The 21,052-nt window shown below is 44.1% G+C and overlaps 1 protein-coding gene across 1 annotated transcript in view; it reads right to left on the reverse strand.

Annotated features, from left to right (window-relative positions):
• Window positions 1–1,521: 1,521 nt before the first annotated feature.
• Window positions 1,522–21,052, reverse strand: part of BRD1 (bromodomain containing 1) — an 84,349-nt gene continuing 64,818 nt past the window's right edge. The window contains exon 13 of the mRNA XM_081309357.1: window positions 1,522–3,674. Within this exon, the coding sequence (XP_081165483.1) occupies window positions 3,611–3,674 (64 nt within the window). The 3' untranslated portion in view covers window positions 1,522–3,610. The remainder of the gene's footprint in view (window positions 3,675–21,052) is intronic.

Below are 21,052 nucleotides of genomic sequence, written 5' to 3' on the forward strand. Positions count from 1 at the left end.
CACCTGTCAGTCAGCTGTTCATCACTGGCCAAAATACATGACACAACTTCAAGGAGGAGAGATTTATTTTTTCCCTGGTTTCACGTGTTCAGCTCATGGTCGACCAGCTCCATTGCTCTGGCCTGAGGTCAGGTGGGACATCACCGTGGAGGACGTGCCGACGGAAGCTGCTCAGTTCATGGTAACCAGGCAGCAGAGAGGAGCTCAAGGAAGGGGCCACCCAAGGACCCACTTTCCTCCCACTATGCCCCGCCTGTCCACAGCTTCCACCTCCTCTCAGTCAGCCAATCAATCATTAATCCATCAAATGGATTAATCCAGTGATGAGGTCAGACCCCTCGCGGTCCAATCACTCCTCAAAAGCTGTTCCTCTGGACATTACTACAAAGAGGGCCAAGCCTTTAACACAGGAGCTTTGGGGGGACATCCCAGATCCAAACCATGACACCACCCAACATTTCCTCACTGGGTTGTCCTCTTATTATCAGGATTTGAGCATTATTTTTATGTTCTGGATGAGTTCTTTCTCAGACATGATCTGCACACACTTCCTCCACATTCATAGCTTCTCTTTGCATTCTCTTCACAGGGTCAGAGAAATTCTCAATTTCTACAAAGCCCAAGTTATCTCCTCCCTCCCTCCCTCCCCCTCCCTCTCTCTCTGGGATCACTTTTGGTGCCACATCTAAGAAGCCTTTGCCTGACCTGAGATCACCAAGGCCTTCTCCTGATGGTTCTACAGATCTGTGGCCCACCTGGAGTTAGTCCTGTGAATAGTAAAGGCAGGAACAGCCTCCGTCTTCCAATATACGGATATAGGAGCATTCCAGCACCATCTGTAAAGGATCATTCTTGGCTATTAATCATTTCTGCATCTTTGAAAATTAAAAAAAAAGGTCGATTTACTGTGGAAACATGGATCTTTGGCGTTCTAGTCAGCTTTTCACCACTGCGACCCAAAGACCTGACAACAGCTTCACAGAAGGGAGAGTTTATTTGGTTTCAGGAGCTGACTCCACAGCTCTGGGCCTCAGCTGAGGCAGGACACCAGAGGAAAGGCACGGTGGAGGTCAGCAGCTCAGGACAAGGCACCGGGAAGCAGAGAGCTCTGCTCTCCAGGGACAAAATATAAACCCAAAGGCACAGTCCCAGTGACCACTCCTCCAGCCACCCCCCACCCACACACGGTCACCGCGCAGTTAATCCACACAGGGGATCAATGCACTGATCAGGTTTTGCAAGGCTCTCCTAACCCAATCACTTCACCTCTGAACCTTCTGGCATCGTTTCACAAATGAGCTTTTGGGGACACCTCACGTCCAAACCATCACAAAAACGCAAGTGCACAAATCCTGAAATCATGTTGTGTGGGACCTCCAACTGGCTCTTTTGTCTTATTTTGTCTAGCCCTGTTTCCATTTCTATATAAAGTTAGAGTCAGCCTGTCCATTTTCTCGCTCTCCCTTTCACACACACACACACACACACACACTCTCACAAAAAAAAACACACCACCACCGATGACCTTGAGTTAGGGTTCTCTCTCTTGAATCAATCTGAGGACACACACCGCAGTGTGCAGTCTTCTGACCACGAATGCAGCACATCTCTCCAGTGATTCTCTAATATCAGCAATGTTTACAGTTCAAAGCTTAAACCTTACATCTTTGGTCACATTTAACCCAAAGTGTTTCACATGTGTGATGCTGCCATAGACGGAAGTGTTTTCATTTCAATTTGACTGTTAATAGCTGACGTGCATACACATTACTGTGCTTTGTGTGTTGACCTTGTATCCTTGTGTGGATGACCATGAGAACCATTCCATGCTTTTCATGATGCTTGCTGTAGGATTTTCTGCATAGGTGGCATGCTGTCCCCCTACCCCATGTGGCATGGAAAGTGACACTTCCCGTTCTGCTCCCTGAGCAGACTCTGTTTCCTGTCTGGTTCTTGCTCCTGGGGGCACAGGGATGCAGATGTCCTTTACCTGCTCCCAGTTCTCCTGAGGTTGTGAGAAGAATGGGAGCATCTGTCAGATGACCATATGGTTTTGTCCTTCATTCTATTAACACCAAATATTGCACTGATTTTCAGATGTTAACCCGACATTTGTAATCCTGGGATGAACCCCACCCATGTCACCTCATTTGGTTTTATCTATTTTTACACATTGTTGAATTTAAGATTTTTGTGTGTGTGCGTGTGTGTGATACTAGGGACTGAACCCAGGGCCTTGTGCATGCAAGGTAAGCACTCTGACCTATATTCACAGTCCAGAATTTAAGAATTTTTGCATGAAGCAAATGTACACTGGGATTCCATCCTACTCTAGTTAGAACGGCAGCCATCAAGAATACAAGCAATACTAAATGCTGGGGAGGAAGTGTGGGAAAAGGAACCCTTTCCACAGTTGCTGGGATTGTACTTTAGGACAACCACCATAGAAAGCAGCATAGCGTTTCCTCAAAAGACTAGGTATAGAAGCACCAAATGACCCAGCTATACCACTCTTTGGGATTTATCCTCAAGAATTAAAATCAGAATACTATAGTGACACATAGTATGTTCACTGCAGCACAATTCACAATAGCCAGTCTTCAGAACCAGCCTGGGTGTCCATCAGTAGATGAACAGGTAAAGAAAACGTGGTATATTTTTGCTACATTGATTTTTTTTTTTACTTGATTTTGTTTCCTATTTTTCTTTCTTTTCTTTTTACCAGAGATTGAACCCAAAGGCACTCAACTGCTGAGCCAACCCCAGCCCTTTTTGTATTTTATATAGAGACAGGGTCTTGCCGAGTTGCCTAGAGCCTCGATAAGTTGCTATAGCTGGCTTTGAACTCCCGATCCTCGTGCCTCAGCCTCCCAATCCTGTTTCTTTATTGGTGCTTTCATCTGTATGCCTGCTCTTTCCACGTTCCCAAGGTGCAAAGAAGGGACTTGTGATCATCTCTTTTCTAGCACAGACATTTGGTGAGTAAATTTGCAGCAGGGGTGTCCCACAGATATTGAGATAATGAACATTTTTGTATTCATTTCTATTCTATTAAAAATGTTTTCTAGGGGCTGGAGTTGTGGCTCAGTGGTAGAGCGCTTGCCTCGCACATGTGAGGCCCTGGGTTCGATCCTCAGCACCACATAAAGATAAATAAAATAAAGATATTTTTTAAAGATTTAAAAAAATGCTTTCTAGCGCTCAGGCATGACTTAGCAGTAGACACTGGCCTAGGAGGCCCTGGGTTCCCTGGTTTGGATGTGAGGGGTCCCCCCCAAAGCTCCTGTGATGCAGGAAGGTTCGGAGGTGAAGTGCTTGGACTGGGAGAGCTGTGACCTGGGTGGCAGCTACAGGCAGGTGGGGCGAGGCTGGAGGAGGTGGGTCACGGGGGCTGCCCTGGAGGGGGGCGTCTTTCCTGAGGCCCCTCCCTCCTGGCTCCTTCTGGCTTCTGACCCCACCGTGCGTGCGCTGAGCAGCTCTCCTACCCTGGGCTCTCTGCCATGATGTTCTGCCTTATCTTAGGCCCAGAGCAGTGGAGCCGCCATCTTCAGACCGAGACCTCTGAAACCATGAGTCCCAATGACCTTCCTTCCTCTAGACCTTCCTTCCTCTAGACTCCTCTTGTAAGGTCTCTGGGTCCCAGCAGCACGAGCTGGCTAAAGCACATCCCCAGCCTGTAAAAAGAAAGAAAAGAAACATTGAAAGTGTTTGATTTCTTTTCTGACTCAGGAATTATTCAGAAGTATATAATTTCATTTCTAAATATTTGGGGGATTTTCAAGCTATTTTTCAGCTCTTGCTCTTTTGTTTCTGTTTTGGATTTTTAAAACTTCCATTGTTCAGAGAACATGCTTGATTTGGACCTGTTAGGCCTGTTTCACGGCCCAGCACTCGGCTGGGCATGGCCACACCCAATTCCCTCCGGGAGACTGCATTCACTGGGGCTGGGCATCCTGTGAACACGCTGCTCAGCTGGCGTCCCTCGGCTGATGCCGGTGTCCTCCCCTGCCCGATGGGCTCTGAGGGAGGGCACCAAGAAAGCCGACTGTAACTGTGGCTTGCTCCTGGGGATTCTTTCACTCACTGCTCTGGGTCAGCTGTCCAGATGAACTGCCCTTGGTCACTGGGAGCTGACCTCTTTATCCCAGATGCACTTTGCCTGGAAATCTTTCCTGACGCTTATCTGGTCTTGCCATCAGTATTCTGATTGCCATTAGGATATCTTCTTCCATCTTTTTTATTTTATTTATTTATCTATTTTTTTGATACTGGGGATTGAACCCAGGGACACTCCACCACTGAGCCACATCCCCAGCCCTATTTTGTATTTTATTTCAGGACAGGGTCTCACTGAGTTGCCAAGTGCCTCACCGTTGTTGAGGCTGGCTTGGAACTCGCGATCCTCCTGCCTCAGCCTCTGGAGCAGCTGGGATCACAAGTGTGTGCCCCAGAGCCCGGCTAATCTCTTTACTTTTAAGCTCTGCTTGCTCCTGTTAACAATGTGCTCCTCAGGTCGCTGTTGCAGCTTGGATCTGGAGCAGCTCCCCAGAGGCTCACGTACTGAAGGCTTGCGCCCTCAACTTGGCAGTGTTCAGTTGTGGGCACTGGGGATGCCTGGGTCAGGAGGGCTCTGACCTCACCAGTGCATTAATCCCCTGATAGCAGATGCACCTCTGAGAGGTGGTGTTAACTAGGCAGTGGGATCTGACTGGAGGAAGTAACTCGTCTTGAAAGGGTGTTTCCTTTTAAATTCTTATTGGTACATGATAATCATGCAGAATAGTGGGATTCATTGCAATAGATTCATACAAGCATATCCACAATGGGGTCGACCCCCTTCTCCAGCACCTCCTCCTTCCCTCCCCACACCCCACTCCCAGGTCCCTCTCCTCTGCTCTATGATCCCCCTCAGTCCCTTCCTCTGCCCTACTCCTCTCTAGCTTCCATAGGAGAGGATCCACGCGACCTGTCCTGCGAAGTCTGACTTATTTCACTTAACACCATGTTCTCCAGTTCCATCTATTTTTCTGCCAATGACATGATTTCGTTGTTCTTTGGCATTTTGCTCTTTATGCCTGAGTTAAACTCCACACTGTACATATACCGAATTTTCTTTACCATTTATCCAGCGATGGACACCTCTGCTGGTTTCAGTCTGGCTCTTGCAGGCTGCTATAAAACACAGGTGAGCAGGTACCACTGTAGTATGATGACTTTTATTCTTCAGGACAGAGTGGTACTGCAAGATCATATAGTGTCACCATACCTAGTTTTCTGAGAAACCTCCATACTCATCTCCATGGTGATTGTATTAATTTACAATCTCACCAAGAGTGCAAGAGTCGCTTTTTCTCCACACCCTCTCAAGCATTTACCATTTTTATTCTTGCTCATTTCCTCTGTAACTGGAGTATCATGAAACCTCAGTATAGTTTTGACTTACATTTCCCTAATTGCTAATGGTGTTGAACATTTTTTTTCTTTAAACATTTTTTTTTTTTAGTTGTAGATGGACACAATACCTTTATTTAGCATTTTTTATGTGGTTCCGGGGATCAAACCCAGTGCCTCATGCATGCTAGAGGCCAGTACTCTAACACTGAGCCCCAGCCCCAGCCCCATTTTTTCATTTATTTGTGGACCCTTTGTGTTTTTCTTTGAGAAGTGTCTATTTAATTCCTTTGCCCAATCTACCGTCTTCTCTGTGCCCCTCTGCGTGTGTCCTCCGTTCTGACACCCCTGGGACTAACATGGTGCTGCCATATTCCTCTTCATCTCTTCTGTGGACTCACTAGCTGTAACTCCTTGATTTCCGGTCTATCAGAGTAGCCTGCAGTCTGCCTTGCAGCAGGACTGCACTGGCTCTCAGGGAGTAGAAACCTACAGTCCCCTCCAGCACCGACCTTCCTGCCACTTGAGTTGGCACACCATTTGCTGCGACGCAGATCCTGAACCCCACCCCACCTCCTTGTCATGCCTGGTCTTCAGCCTGCTGCTCTGAAGGTACTTTGAGGTCATGGATGTCTCTACTGCTCCCATACACATCCATCTTCACCGGCACTGCTGTCACCTGGTGAGTCGGTACTGCGGTGCCAGTTCCCTTCTTCCTGAAAGACCTGCTTAATATCCTGGTGGTGCGGGTCTTCGGGACACACGCTGCTGTGGTTTGGATGTGAGTTAAGTGTCGCACCAGGCTTCCCATGCAGAAACTGGATCCGACTGTGGCATTTAGAGGTGGGCATTTTGAGGGGTAATAGGATTGGATAAGGTCGCCATGGTGGAGCTCTGTGATTGAACACTGGCGGCTTTATGAGAAGAAGGAAAGACCAGAAGAGACAAAAACCACACTCAGGTGCTCCCTACCCCTTGCCAGGTGGTGCTCTGGGAGGCTACGGGACTGCCAGCAAGAGGGCCGTCCCTGGAGGGGAGCCTCCAGCCTTGACCAGGACCTGAGCCAAGGAGTGACGCTCTCTCCCTTTAACCCACCCGCCTGTGGTGCTGCGCCACGGGAAAGAAAGCAGGCTGACCCAGACGCTTCTGGGTTCCCCATGTCCAGAAGCCTATCTCGCCTTTCATTTTGACATCCATCTCCCTGGGCAGTGCCCAGGCTGAGGGCAACTTCTTGCTCCACTGTCTTCCACTCTGCACAGAAGTCTCTGTCATTCTGATCCCTGTTCATCTCCCCGATTTCAATTTTTTAGCTCGAATTTGAGGCAATTTGTGTACTATGTGCCTGGTGTAGTTTTTGTTGTGCAGGTGGAGCTTATTAAGCTTCTTAGAAATTTGAGTTTACATTTTTCATCACATTTGGGTGATTTGGGACTATTATTCCTTAAAAACTGAAACTGTCAATCAGTAGCAAGGAGGTGAAGCCACTAGAAGACTGTTAACTGCTAGTGGAATGCAAAATGAAACAGTAAGGCCATGAAACAGACTGGCAGCTTCTCATGAAGCAAACCTGCACCTACCGTGTCATCCACCAACCCTCCTGGGTGCTGACCAAGAAGACGAAAACCTACACCCGATGCCATGCCCTGGGCATAGGTACAACAGCTGAACACCAGGAGCTACCCAAAATTGGAGAACGGCTAGACAAGTCACAGGGCGTCTAAAGGCAGGGTGCAACACTGCGACCTGGAGGAACTGGGCACACAGCAAGGCGAGGCCCTCACCTGCACTGTGGCCAGATGGCCACTGGGGCCCTGCAGACCACACCGCACAGGGCCCTGCCTAGGACAAGGTGGATGGGGCTGTCAGGGTCAACAAAAGGTGCATGAGGATGGGCTGTGGAGTGTGTATATGTTTACCTTGATCACAGCACTGACCTGTTCTCAAAGCTATTGAGCTGTGCAGGGAAAAGAGGTGAAGTCTATTGTGAGTCTCACCCCACACCTGGCTTTAAAAGGGACTTTACCTTCCAGTTTCCAGTCTGGCAGAGTCCCCACAACCGTGAAAAGCAAGGCACACTGAGTGAGGTCGCAAGACCACCCGACTCCAGCTTTGGAGAGATCCAGAGGAGAACAAAGAGGATCACAGTTATGAGAACAGAGGCTCGGGAGCCCAAACCTGCCCGGGAATTAGGCCAGGGCAGAACCCAGATGGAAACTGACCATACGGACAAGTCCAGCACCAGGGAACCAGTCCTGGAGGTCCCCACGTTTCTGAGCTCTACCATGTGTTCTGCAGGGCATCTTGGAGAGTCCCAAGGGAAAACACCTGTCGTGTTTCTGGCAGGCGAGGAGAGGAACCATTCTGAAATACGTAGAGTGTTCATTTTGTAAAGAGTTCTGTTCTTGGGGCAGCTGTCAAGGAGCCTGAGAACTGGGCTACACCAGAGCCTCACCGACATGAGGAGAGGACAGTGCCCCCTGCTGCCAGCCAAGGTCTTCCACGTGCACAGAGGGAGTTCCAGCTTCAGCCCCAGACATCCCTCTCACCCATGAGGGCTAAGAAGCTCTTGCAAAGCACGCAGCCCATGCCATGCAAGCCACCAAAAGCCTGCAGCTCACCAAAGGACCACAGCACATTCTCCCCCACCCCCGCCCATGCCTCACCACATCACCACAGGCCCATCTGCTATAGCTCCTTACCCAGAGCATGACGTCCTGCCCTGAAGACAAACTTACTAGGGAAGATTTATGAGAAATCTTACACTAATAAAGGGAAAAAATGTTTGAAAACAGCAAGCATCAGAATCAGATTCAGAGTAGGGATATTGGAATTATCAGAACTGGAATTTTAAACATTTTTGATGCAAGTATTCTAAATATAATACAGCCTGTCAGAGCAGATGGGTAATGAAAGCAGAAATTCTAAGAAAGACCCAAAAAGAAAAGCTACATATCAAAATAATTATAACAGAAATGATCAATGCCCTTGATAGACTTAACTGGTTTACCAAACACAGCAGAGGAAAGAATCTCTGAGCTTGAGGGTCAGAAACCAAAAAGCCTGAATGGAAAAGAGAAAGAAGCCTGAAAAAAAAAAACCCAGAATATCCAAGGACTGTGGAACAACTGCAGAAAGTAGAGAGAGAGAGGAGGGGACAGAGTACAGCAGGCACACAGTGGGACACCAGGAGGAAGGGAGAGAGAGGAGGGGACAGAGTACAGCAGGCACACAGTGGGATACCAGGAGGAGGGGAGAGAGAGGAGGGGACAGAGTACAGCAGACACACAGTGGGATACCAGGAGGAGGGGAGAGAGAGGAGGGGACAGAGTACAGCAGACACACAGTGGGATACCAGAAGGAAGGGAGAGAGAGGAGGGGACAGAGTACAGCAGACACACAGTGGGATACCAGGAGGAGGGGAGAGAGAGGAGGGGACAGAGTACAGCAGACACACAGTGGGACACCAGGAGGAGGGGAGAGAGAGGAGGGGACAGAGTACAGCAGGCACACAGTGGGATACCAGAAGGAAGGGAGAGAGAGGAGGGGACAGAGTACAGCAGACACACAGTGGGATACCAGAAGGAAGGGAGAGAGAGGAGGGGACAGAGTACAGCAGACACACAGTGGGACACCAGGAGGAGGGGAGAGAGAGGAGGGGACAGAGTACAGCAGGCACACAGTGGGATACCAGAAGGAAGGGAGAGAGAGGAGGGGACAGAGTACAGCAGACACACAGTGGGATACCAGAAGGAAGGGAGAGAGAGGAGGGGACAGAGTACAGCAGACACACAGTGGGATACCAGGAGGAGGGGAGAGAGAGGAGGGGACAGAGTACAGCAGACACACAGTGGGATACCAGAAGGAAGGGAGAGAGAGGAGGGGACAGAGTACAGCAGACACACAGTGGGATACCAGGAGGAGGGGAGAGAGAGGAGGGGACAGAGTACAGCAGACACACAGTGGGATACCAGAAGGAAGGGAGAGAGAGAGGAGGGGACAAAGTACAGAAGGGGGGGGGGATTTTTGAAACAATGATGACTAAGACTGTCCCCAACTGTGGTTAGATACCAAACCACATTCCGGGAAACTCAGGGAACACCCAGCAGGATAAATGGGAGAAATTAAGAATGACACTTATAATCATATTCAAACTACAGAAAAATCAAAGACAAAACGTCCTGAAAAAAGTCAGGGTAAACACCACACCTGAAAAAAAAACAGAGACATGAATTACATCTGATGTCTCATCAGCAACCACATGGGCAGGAAGAGAGAGGGACAAGTCACTTAAAATGTCAAGAGAATAGCACCAAACTAGAACTCTGTGCTCTGAAAACTAACTCATCCTTAAAGTGTGAAGGGGAAATAAAGACGTTCTCAAAATTTGACACTTGTTAGCAGGAGACCTGCCTTGCAAAAACAAGTCAAAAGAAGTTCAGACCCAGGCAAAGGAAGAGCATCAAAGGTGAGATAAAAACCTCTTGTTACTCTCCATCAAGCTACCAGACAATACGTTATTCAAAGTAACAGCCACACCGTACTTAAGGATGTATGCCTGCGTACATAACCAACATACACACATCTTTGCACACACCCAATATAAATACCCAAGATACACACAGAAGCACACATGACTGAGTACATTGCATATGAGCAAGTATGTACACATGATCACTTGGGCTTAAAATGAAGGAGAAGGACCTGAGTTACAGTCAGGTCCTTAGGTAAGATCAATACAGGGATGTCTGTGTGATGGTGTTTCAGTCGGTGACAACTGCAGGTACCAGCAACCCCATGAGATCACCCATGACATCAGGCCACCGTAGTTTGTGTGTGCGCACCGTGGTGTTGGCACAACAGTGGCATCACCTCATGACGATGCCCTTCTCAAAAATCCGCCCCCCTGGTTCAGCAGTGAATGGCTGTACTGTCTGTGATGCGTTAGATGGTGGAGTGGTGCAGCGTGACTGGACCGTCACCTTGGAGTGACAGAAAACTCTACAGAAAACACTTTAAAGAATAAAAATGTCGAGATTCCAACATGGCGGCGGGCGCGGATAGATCAAGTCTCTGACCTCTTCAGCTGTGCGGGCATAGGGAGTCGTAAACAATCTAAATTCTGTTCACTCAGGATCACTAAGCAATGCTGAACTGACGTGGATCTGGGGCAAACTGTCTGGGCCTCTCAGAACACACACTGAGCCCGGATCGGCTGAATTCAAGTTCCCGTTCGCCTGCTTCCCGCAGACAAACAGCTGTGACTCAGCACTAATCCATCCGGCTGAAACAACCGGTCAACCCTTCTGTTCCTACGGAGGAAAATGCCAACCGAGCCTTCATAGGTAGTGGCCACAGGTTTGAAACGGGGCTTGGGAGAGACAGTAAGGACCCACCCGTTGCATTGGTCGCCCGGCAAAGGGAAACGAACTGTCACCATTTGCAAGAGACACCACTATGGCAGAGAACTGACGTCACCAGACTGCGGCGGAGGAGATAACTTCATTGAAACCTGCGGCTACAGGTGTGTGATCCCCTAGCCTTCCCTCTCCACACAACGGCGAAACCTTAAGGGCTCCTCCCAGCTCTCCCGTGAGTGCAACAGCCAGCCCGAGGGAATCAGAGGTGGCGCGGGACCCGCGGCAAGGAACTCCCGGCTACCGCTCCCACCAGTGCTGACAGCTGAGGTCTCTTGCACCAGCTACCGGGAGCGTGGCTACCAGAGGGCAAGTAAAATTCGCTGAGGATTCTCAGCCCCAAGCTCTACAAACTTAGGGTCTGAGGGAATGGCAAACTGGAAGAGTGTGCCCAGTCGTTCATGAAAACAGGGCTCCCAGGAGCAGCAGACCTGGCGTGTAGCCAGTATTGTGGTGAGCGGCACCCGTGAGAGGGGCCTGGCTAGAGGAAAAGTGGGGAAGTGACTAGACACAAGAGGAGGCCCTAGGCACTCAGGATTGGAGACTCGCCCAGTCTGGGAGGAGCTGCTGCACAGTGATTGGTTCCCGCGTACTGACAGGAGAAACTTGGCCTGGTGGGCACAGCGCCACCTACTGGAAGAGAAGTTAATCAAACTCTAAGACTGCATTTATTAGTGTTTTTTTTCTTTTTTTCTTTTCTCTCTTTTTTTTGATTTGGGTTTTTTCTTTCATTTTCATTTTTCTTTCTTGTTGTTTTTAAAATTTATTTTACATTTTTAATTTTTTTTCTTCTAATTTTAATTTTTCAATTTTTTTATTATTTTTTTTAATTTTTTTCTTTTTTTATTTCCTATTTTTTTATTCTTTTGTCTTTTCATTTCTTTTCAATTTTCTTATTTCCCCTTCCTTGAATTCTACCTACTTACTCTCATTCTCTTTAGTGACTTCTTCCCTTCCCTTCTAATACCTTTCCTCCCAAGCATCAAATAAATTTATAGGAGTAAACAGTAACTCATCAGTCAAACAGAACAAGAAGTAACATGAGCAGCTTCAAAAAGCAAGGAAGAAAAGGAGTACAAACAATGCAGGACAGCCTAAATATTCAGGAGGACCTAGAGTCATCAGAAAAATGGTCATGTAAAGAACTCAAGGAACACCTTAGACAGATGGAATGGAACCTTAAAGAGGATACAAGACAGCAAATTCAAGCAGCGAAAGAACACATTGAGAATGAATTACATAAACAGATAAAAGAAGAAGTTAAGCATCTTTATCAGGAGATAGAGATTATAAAAAATAATCAAACAATAATTCTAGAAATGAAGGAAACGATAAACCAAATTAAAAACTCAATTGAGAGTATCACTAACAGAGTGGAGCAAGTAGAAGCCAGGACGTCAGATAATGAAGACAAAATATATCATCTTGAAAACAGTCTAGCCAACTCAGAAAGGCTGGTAAAAAATCACGAGAAAAACATCCAAGAGTTATGGGATAACATAAAAAACCAAACTTACGAGTCATCGGGATAGAAGAAGGTACAGAGATTCAAACCAAGGGAATGAGTAACCTGCTGAATGAAATAATTACAGAAAACTTTCCAGAAATAAAAAAGGAAACAGATATACAAATTGAAGATGCATACAGGACACCGAGCACACAAAATCACAGTAGACCAACGCCAAGACACATTGTTATGAAGATATCCAATATACAGAACAAAGAGAAAATATTAAAAGCTACAAGAGAAAGGAGACAGATTACATTCAGGGGTAAACCAATAAGGTTAACAACGGATTTTTCATCACAGACACTGAAAGCAAGAAGGTCATGGAACAATGTATTTCAAACACTGAAAGACAATGGATGCCAACCAAGAATTCTGTATCCAGCAAAATTAAGCTTCAGGTATGACAACGAAATAAAAATCTTTCATGATAAACAAAAGTTAAAAGAATTTGCAGCCAGAAAACCAGCATTGCAAAGCATTTTGAGCAAAACACTACACGAGGAAGAAATGAAAAACAATAACCAAAACTATCAGTGGGAAGTGCCTCGGTAAAGACAGAGGGCAGGGGGAAGAATAATCATGGAGAAACAAACTAAATTTTTTTAAAAAAAGGATAAATAATCAAACATGGCTGGAAGTACAAACCATGTATCAACAGTAACTCTAAACGTTAATGGCTTAAACTCTCCAATAAAGCGACATAGGCTGGTATCATGGATTAAAAAAACAAATCCAACAATATGCTGCCTCCAGGAGACACATCTGATTGGAAAAGACATACACAGGCTGAAGGTGAAAGGATGGGAAAAAATATACCACGCACACGGTCCTCGTAAGCAAGCAGGGGTGGCCATCCTCATATCGAATAAAATTGACTTCAAGACTAAGTTAATCAAAAGGGATAAAGAAGGTCATTATATACTGTTAAAAGGAACCATTCACCAACAAGACATAACAATTATCAATATTTATGCACCAAATAATGGTGCTGCAACATTCATAAAACAAATTCTTCTCAAGTTCAAGAATCAAATAGACCACAACACAATAATTATGGGTGACTTCAACACACCTCTCTCACCATTGGACAGATCCTCCAAACAAAAGTTGAATAAAGAAACTATAGAACTCAATACCACAATCAATAACCTAGACTTAACTGACATATATAGAATATATCAACCATCATCAAATGGATATACTTTTTTCTCAGCAGCACATGGATCCTTCTCAAAAATAGACCATATATTATGCCATAGGGCATCCCTCAGTAAATATACAGGGGTGGAGATAATACCTTGCATTTTATCTGATCATAATGGAATGAAACTGGAAATCAATGATAAAAGAAGGAAGGAAAAATCCTACATCACATGGACAATGAACAATATGTTACTGAATGATCAATGGGTTACAGAAGACATAAAGGAGGAAATCAAAAAATTCTTAGAGATAAATGAAAATACAGACACAACATATCGGAATCTATGGGACACAATGAAAGCAGTTTTAAGAGGGAAATTCATCGCCTGGTGGTCATTCCTCAAAAAAAGAAAAAACCAACAAATAAATGAGCTCACACTTCATCTCAAAGCCCTAGAAAAGGAAGAGCAAAACAACAGCAAATGTAGCAGAAGGCAAGAAATAATTAAAATCAGAGCAGAAATCAATGAAATTGAAACAAAAGAAACTATTAAAAAAATTAACAAAACTAAAAGTTGGTTCTTCGAAAAAATAAATAAGATCGACAGACCTTTAGCCATGCTAACGAAGAGGAGAACTCAAATTACTAACATACGGGATGAAAAAGGCAATATCACAACAGATGCTACAGAAATACAGAAGACAATTAGAAATTATTTTGAAAACCTATATTCCAATAAAATAGAAGATAGTGAAGACATCGATAAATTTCTTAAGTCATATGATTTGCCCAGACTGAGTCAGGAGGATACACACAATTTGAACAGACCAATATCAATGGATGAAATTGAAGAAGCCATCAAAAGACTTCCAACCAAGAAAAGCCCAGGACCGGATGGGTATACAGCGGAGTTTTACAAAACCTTTAAAGAAGAATTAATACCAATACTTTTCAAGTTATTTCAGGAAATAGAAAAAGAGGGAGCTCTTCCAAATTCATTCTATGAGGCCAACATCACCCTGATTCCGAAACCAGACAAAGACACCTCAAAGAAAGAAAACTACAGACCAATATCTCTAATGAACCTAGATGCAAAAATCCTCAATAAAATTCTGGCGAATCGAATACAAAAACACATCAAAAAAATTGTGCACCATGATCAAGTAGGATTCATCCCTGGGATGCAAGGCTGGTTCAATATACGGAAATCAATAAATGTTATTCACCACATCAATAGACTTAAAGATAAGAACCATATGATCATCTCGATAGATGCAGAGAAAGCATTTGACAAAGTACAGCATCACTTTATGTTCAAAACATTAGAAAAACTAGGGATAACAGGAACTTACCTTGACATTGTAAAAGCTATCTATGCTAAGCCACAGGCCAGCATCATTCTGAATGGACAAAAGTTGAAGGCATTCCCTCTAAAATCTGGAACAAGACAGGGATGCCCTCTCTCACCACTTCTATTTAATTTAGTCCTTGAAATACTAGCCAGAGCAATTAGACAGACAAAAAAAATTAAAGGCATAAAAATAGGAAAAGAAGAACTTAAATTATCACTATTTGCAGACGATATGATCCTATACCTAGAAGACCCAAAAGGGTCTACAAAGAAACTACTAGAACTAATAAATGAATTCAGCAAAGTGGCAGGATATAAAATCAACACGCATAAATCAAAGGCATTTCTGTATATCAGCGACAAAACTTCTGAAACAGAAATGAGGAAAAACACTCCATTCACAATATCCTCAAAAAAAAAAAAAAAATACTTGGGAATCAACCTAACAAAAGAGGTGAAAGATTTATACAATGAAAACTACAGAACCCTAAAGAAAGAAACAGAAGAAGATCTTAGAAGATGGAAAAATGTACCCTGTTCATGGATAGGCAGAACTAACGTCATCAAAATGGCGATATTACCAAAAGTTCTCTATAGGTTCAATGCAATGCCAATCAAAATCCCAACGGCATTTCTTGTAGAAATAGATAAAGCAATCATGAAATTCATATGGAAAAATAAAAGACCCAGAATAGCAAAAGCAATTCTAAGCAGGAAGTGTGAATCAGGTGGTATAGCGATACCAGATTTCAAACTATACTACAGAGCAATAGTGACAAAAACAGCATGGTACTGGTACCAAAACAGGCGGGTGGACCAATGGTATAGAATAGAGGACACAGAGACCAATCCACGAAATTACAACTATCTTATATTTGATAAAGGGGCTAAAAGCATGCAATGGAGGAAGGATAGCATCTTCAACAAATGGTGTTGGGAAAACTGGAAATCCATATGCAACAAAATGAAACTGAATCCCTTTCTCTCGCCATGCACAAAAGTTAACTCAAAATGGATCAAGGAGCTTGATATCAAATCAGAGACTCTGCGTCTGATAGAAGAAAAAGTTGGCTACGATCTACATATTGTGGGGTCGGGCTCCAAATTCCTTAATAAGACACCCATAGCACAAGAGTTAATAACAAGAATCAACAAATGGGACTTACTTAAACTAAAAAGTTTTTTCTCAGCAAGAGAAACAATAAGAGAGGTAAATAGGGAGCCTACATCCTGGGAACAAATTTTTACTCCTCACACTTCAGATAGAGCCCTAATATCCAGAGTATACAAAGAACTCAAAAAATTAAACAATAAGAAAACAAATAACCCAGTCAACAAATGGGCCAAGGACCTGAACAGACACTTCTCAGAGGAGGACATACAATCAATCAACAAGTACATGAAAAAATGCTCACCATCTCTAGCAGTCAGAGAAATGCAAATCAAAACCACCCTAAGATATCATCTCACTCCAGTAAGATTGGCAGCCATTATGAAGTCAAACAACAACAAGTGCTGGCGAGGATGTGGGGAAAAGGGTACACTTGTACATTGCTGGTGGGACTGCAAAATGGTGCGGCCAATTTGGAAAGCAGTATGGAGATTCCTGGGAAAGCTGGGAATGGATCCACCATTGGACCCTGCTATTGCCCTTCTCGGACTATTCCCTGAAGACCTTAAAAGAGCATGCTACAGGGATACTGCCACATCGATGTTCATAGCAGCACAATTCACAATAGCTAGACTGTGGAACCAACCCAGATGCCCTTCAATAGATGAATGGATAAAAAAAAAATGTGGCATTTATATACCATGGAATATTATGCAGCACTAAAAAATGACAAAATCATGGAATTTGCAGGGAAATGGATGGCACTAAAGCAGATTATGCTTAGTAAAGCTAGCCAATCCCTAAAAAACAAATACCAAATGTCTTCTTTGATATAATGAGAGCAACTATGAACAGAGTAGGGAGGAAGAGCAGGAAGAAAAGATTAAACAGAGACATGAGCGGGGAGGGAAAGAGAGAGAAAAGGGAAATTGCATGGAAATGAAGGGAGACCCTCATTGCTATACAAAATTACATACAAGAGGCTGTGAGGGGAATGGGAAAATAAACAAGGAGAGAAATGAATTACAGTAGATGGGGTAGAGAGAGAAGATGGGAGGGGAGGGGAGGGGGGATAGTAGGGGATAGGAAAGGTAGCAGAATACAACAATTACTAATAGGGCATTATGTAAAATTGTGGATGTGTAACCGACGTGATTCTGCAATCTGCATTTGGGGTAAAATTGGGGGTTCATAACCCACTTCAATCTAATGTATGAAATATGATATGTCAAGAGCTTTGTAATGTTGTGAACAACCAATAAAAAAAAGAATAAAAATGAGTATGAATAATAGGCTAGGAAAGTAAAGAAAATGGAATCATAAGATTTTCAATCAAATCTACAAAAGGTAGAAAAAGAACAGGAGAAAAATAGGAGCAAAGAGCAAGGATAACAATAGAAAATAGTAATAAATATGGTTAATACATACTATTTATTACTTACATTTATCATAGCTACATCAATCATTACTTTGAGTGCTGGCAGTTAAGACAATGAAAAGACAGATGTGGTCAGTGGAACATCAAACAAGACCCAAGTACACACTGTCTGTAGGAAACACTGTGAAAGTGAAGGACAAAGCGATGGCAGGTTCACACCGACTGAAAGGAAGTGGACGAAGCTGTCGTCATTTCCAACAGAGCAGACTCTTCAGCAAGAGAGGAGTCGGTGCACAAAGTGGGTGTCACTCGGCCATAAAGGGCTCAGTTTTCTGAGACAATGTAACAGCCCTCAGTGTGTATATGCCTAATGAGTGTCAAGATGTGTGAGGCAAGACTGACAGAGCCAAGGGGAGGCGGGCCACAGCACCCTCTGTCAGTCACTCAACAATGCCCTGGCCCAAGGGGTGTGCAGAGACCACTCAACCCAACAAGAGAGACATATTCTTCTCAAGCACACGCAGAATGCTCAAAATAGAGCACACTGTGAGCCATAAAGCTCAGTCCCACAAAATGGAATTGAACTATAATACAGTAACAGGAAAAGCAGAGAACCCCAAAATACTGGGGAATCAAACAACATACTCCTAAATATAGGTGACAAAATAAATCAAAGAATATTTTAAGCTAAATGAGTGTACATAGAACTTATGATGTGTGTGATACAGGAAATACAGAGCGTAGAGGGAAGTACTGAAGACATGTTATTGCAAAAGAAGAAACCTCTAAAAGCAATCATATAAAGTTCCATACTATGAAACTAAAAAAAAGAAAATTAAGTCCAATGTAAGATGAAAATAAATAATAAAATTACAGCAGAAATCAGTGAGATTGAAAACAGGAAATTGCTTAGATAAAATCAAGAAAACCAAAAGTTAACTCTTTAAAGGAAGTCAATAAAAATTGACAAGAATGAGATTGAAATCAACAGACAAAAATCAAAAGATGATTCTTTGAAGAAAATTAATAAAATAGATGAGTCTCTAGCCAGGACAATCAAGAGAGAAAGAAGATAGAAATCCCTGCGGTCAGGAGCCAAGTAGTGGCCGTCCCTCCAGCTCTCCTGAGCACCGAGGGACAACAAGGCTTACCAAGGACAACCTAGGCCCCTCCTCAACTGGATAAAGAATGTCTGTGAAGAACTCAGCCAAGATACACTCAATGGTAAGAGGGTAAACGCTTTTCCACTAAGATTAGGAACAGGGGAGGGGACAGAGAAGGAGGTACCCTCTTTTGCACTACTTTTCAACATTATCTTAGAAATCCTAAATAATGCAATAAGGCTAGAACAGGAAATAATGGGTACACTAATTAGGAAGGAAGAAATAAAACTGGTTTTGTTTGCAGATAACCTGATGATCTATGCAGAAAAGCTGAAGGATTTATGGGGAGAAAAAACTCCTGGAACTAATAAGCAATTATATCGAGGTTGGAAAATACACAGTGAAACACAAAAGTCAGTTGCTTTTTCATATAACAACAACAAGTGAGTAGGATTAGAAATTACAACAATACCATTTACTTTAGCAAACAAAACTGACGATTCTTAGTTATGAATCTAACACACTATGTACAAGAGCTATATGAGAAAAATCATGCAACTCTGATGAAAAAAATCAAAGAAAGCTATTTTCCATATTCACAGATAGGGGAAAAAATCCAGTATTGTCTAGATGTCTGTTCTTCCTAACTTGAACAGTAGATTAATGCAGACTTGACCAACATTCAGCAAGTTATTGCAAGAATATTGACAAACTAACCCTAAAATTTACATGGAGAAGCAAAGGAACTAGAATAGTAAAACAACACCGAGAAGAACCAAGTTGGTGGGACTGATGCCACCTGACTTCAGAGCTTAACAGGACGCTACAGGAATCACGATGGTGGAGCCTGATGAGAGAAGAGACTAACAGATCCACGAGAAAACAGGTGCCCAACACAGGTCTATGGATTTTTGACAAAGAAGAAAAGGCAATTCAGTGGAACAAATGAAATGTCTTCAACAAATGGTACAGGAACAAACAGTAACTACACACATAAATAAAAGTATTTCTAGACATTCTTAACACTCTTCATGGATCACAGACCTGGATGTAAAGTGCAAAGCTACAAAACTCCTGGGAGACAGCAGAGGACACCCAGCTGAGCTGGGGCTTGGGAAGGACTCTAACACAATTAAGACACAAACCAGGAAAGAACTGGACTTCATGAAAATATCTGAGGCTATCAAGAGAATGAAAACAAACTACAACCAGAGAAAATATTCGCAAAAGTCATATCCGAAAGGTTACTATCCACCCACACACAGAGAACTCTTAAAACTCAAAAATAATAAACAACTGAGTAAAAAATGAAGAAAAGCACCTCACCAAAGAAGATACACTGATAGAAACAAGATATGAAAAAATGCTCCACATCATGTCGTCCTCAAAGTGCAAATTAAACAACTGTGGGACACCCCTACACACCCGTTAGAAAGGCCACAGTTCAGAACATGACTCACCTCATGTGTTGGCAAAGATGGGGAGAACAGGAACTCTCCTTCACTGTTTCACAGGAAGACAAAATGGCACGACCACTTGGGAAGGTGGCTTGGCAGTTTCTCAAAAGCCAAATAAGCTCTCAGCATACAACCCAGTAATCATGCCTCTTGATTTATCCAAGTGTTGAAAGCCTACCTTAGCACAAAACCTGCACAGGGGTGCTTACAGCAGATTCATTCATAATTGATGAAACCTGAAAGCAGGCGAGATGCCCTTCAGACAGTGAATGGATAAAAAAGCTGTGACCTGAAGTCTTGAAAGGCAAGGAAGAAACTCAAAGGCATGTCACGGAGTGAAATCACTTTATGAAGGCAGTGGAGGGTAAGTGGCATCCTCCGAGCGTCAGCAGGCAGGAGACGGGAGGAGGCAGAGCACAGAGGACTCGGGGCAGTGAGACGATTCTCAGTGATCCTGTGAAGGTGGACACATCTAGAAGGTGGCCACAAGAGTGAGCTGTCATGTAAACTACAGGCTTTGGGTGACAGACATCCATCAGGGCAGGTTCTGCAGCATTCTGATGGGGGACACCCCTGGTGTGGGAGGCCATCGGGGGAACAGGGAGCACGTGGGACAGCTCCATGCTTCCTCCTCAGTTTTACTGTAACCTAAAGTTGCTCTAAAAAATAAAGACAGCCAGGCATCGTGGCACCTGTCTGTAAACCCCACAGCTCAGGAGGTGGGGCTCGGAAGGCCAGCCTCGGCAACTTAGCAAGACCCACCTCAAAATAGAAAATAAAAAGGACTGGGAATGGGGCTCAGTGATGAAGCACCCCTGGGTTAAATCCCCAGGAACCAAAAATAAATAAATAAATCGAATTATTAATTAAGAGGGTCTTTAGGGGCTGGGGTTGTGGCTCAGTGGTAGAGCACTCGCCCAGCATGTGTGAGGCCTTGGGTTTGATCCTCAGCCCCACATAAAAATAAAACAAATGTATTGTGTCCAACTACAACTAAAAAAATAAATATATATATATAAAAAAGTAAGACTCACTCACTCCACTTGCCAATCACCTATTTTCCAGGGCATTCCTGGTTCACCAAGAATGAGCCCATTCTCAGGACTTACTTCCAAAGTCACACCTCCTTGTCACTGTCACTCCACCTCCCTGTACCCCTTCCATGACCAACCCTCCATAGGACACTGACCTAT

This window comes from Spermophilus citellus (assembly GCF_964194105.1).
Source record: "Spermophilus citellus genome assembly, chromosome: 10".
NCBI classification, from domain to species: domain Eukaryota; kingdom Metazoa; phylum Chordata; class Mammalia; order Rodentia; family Sciuridae; genus Spermophilus; species Spermophilus citellus.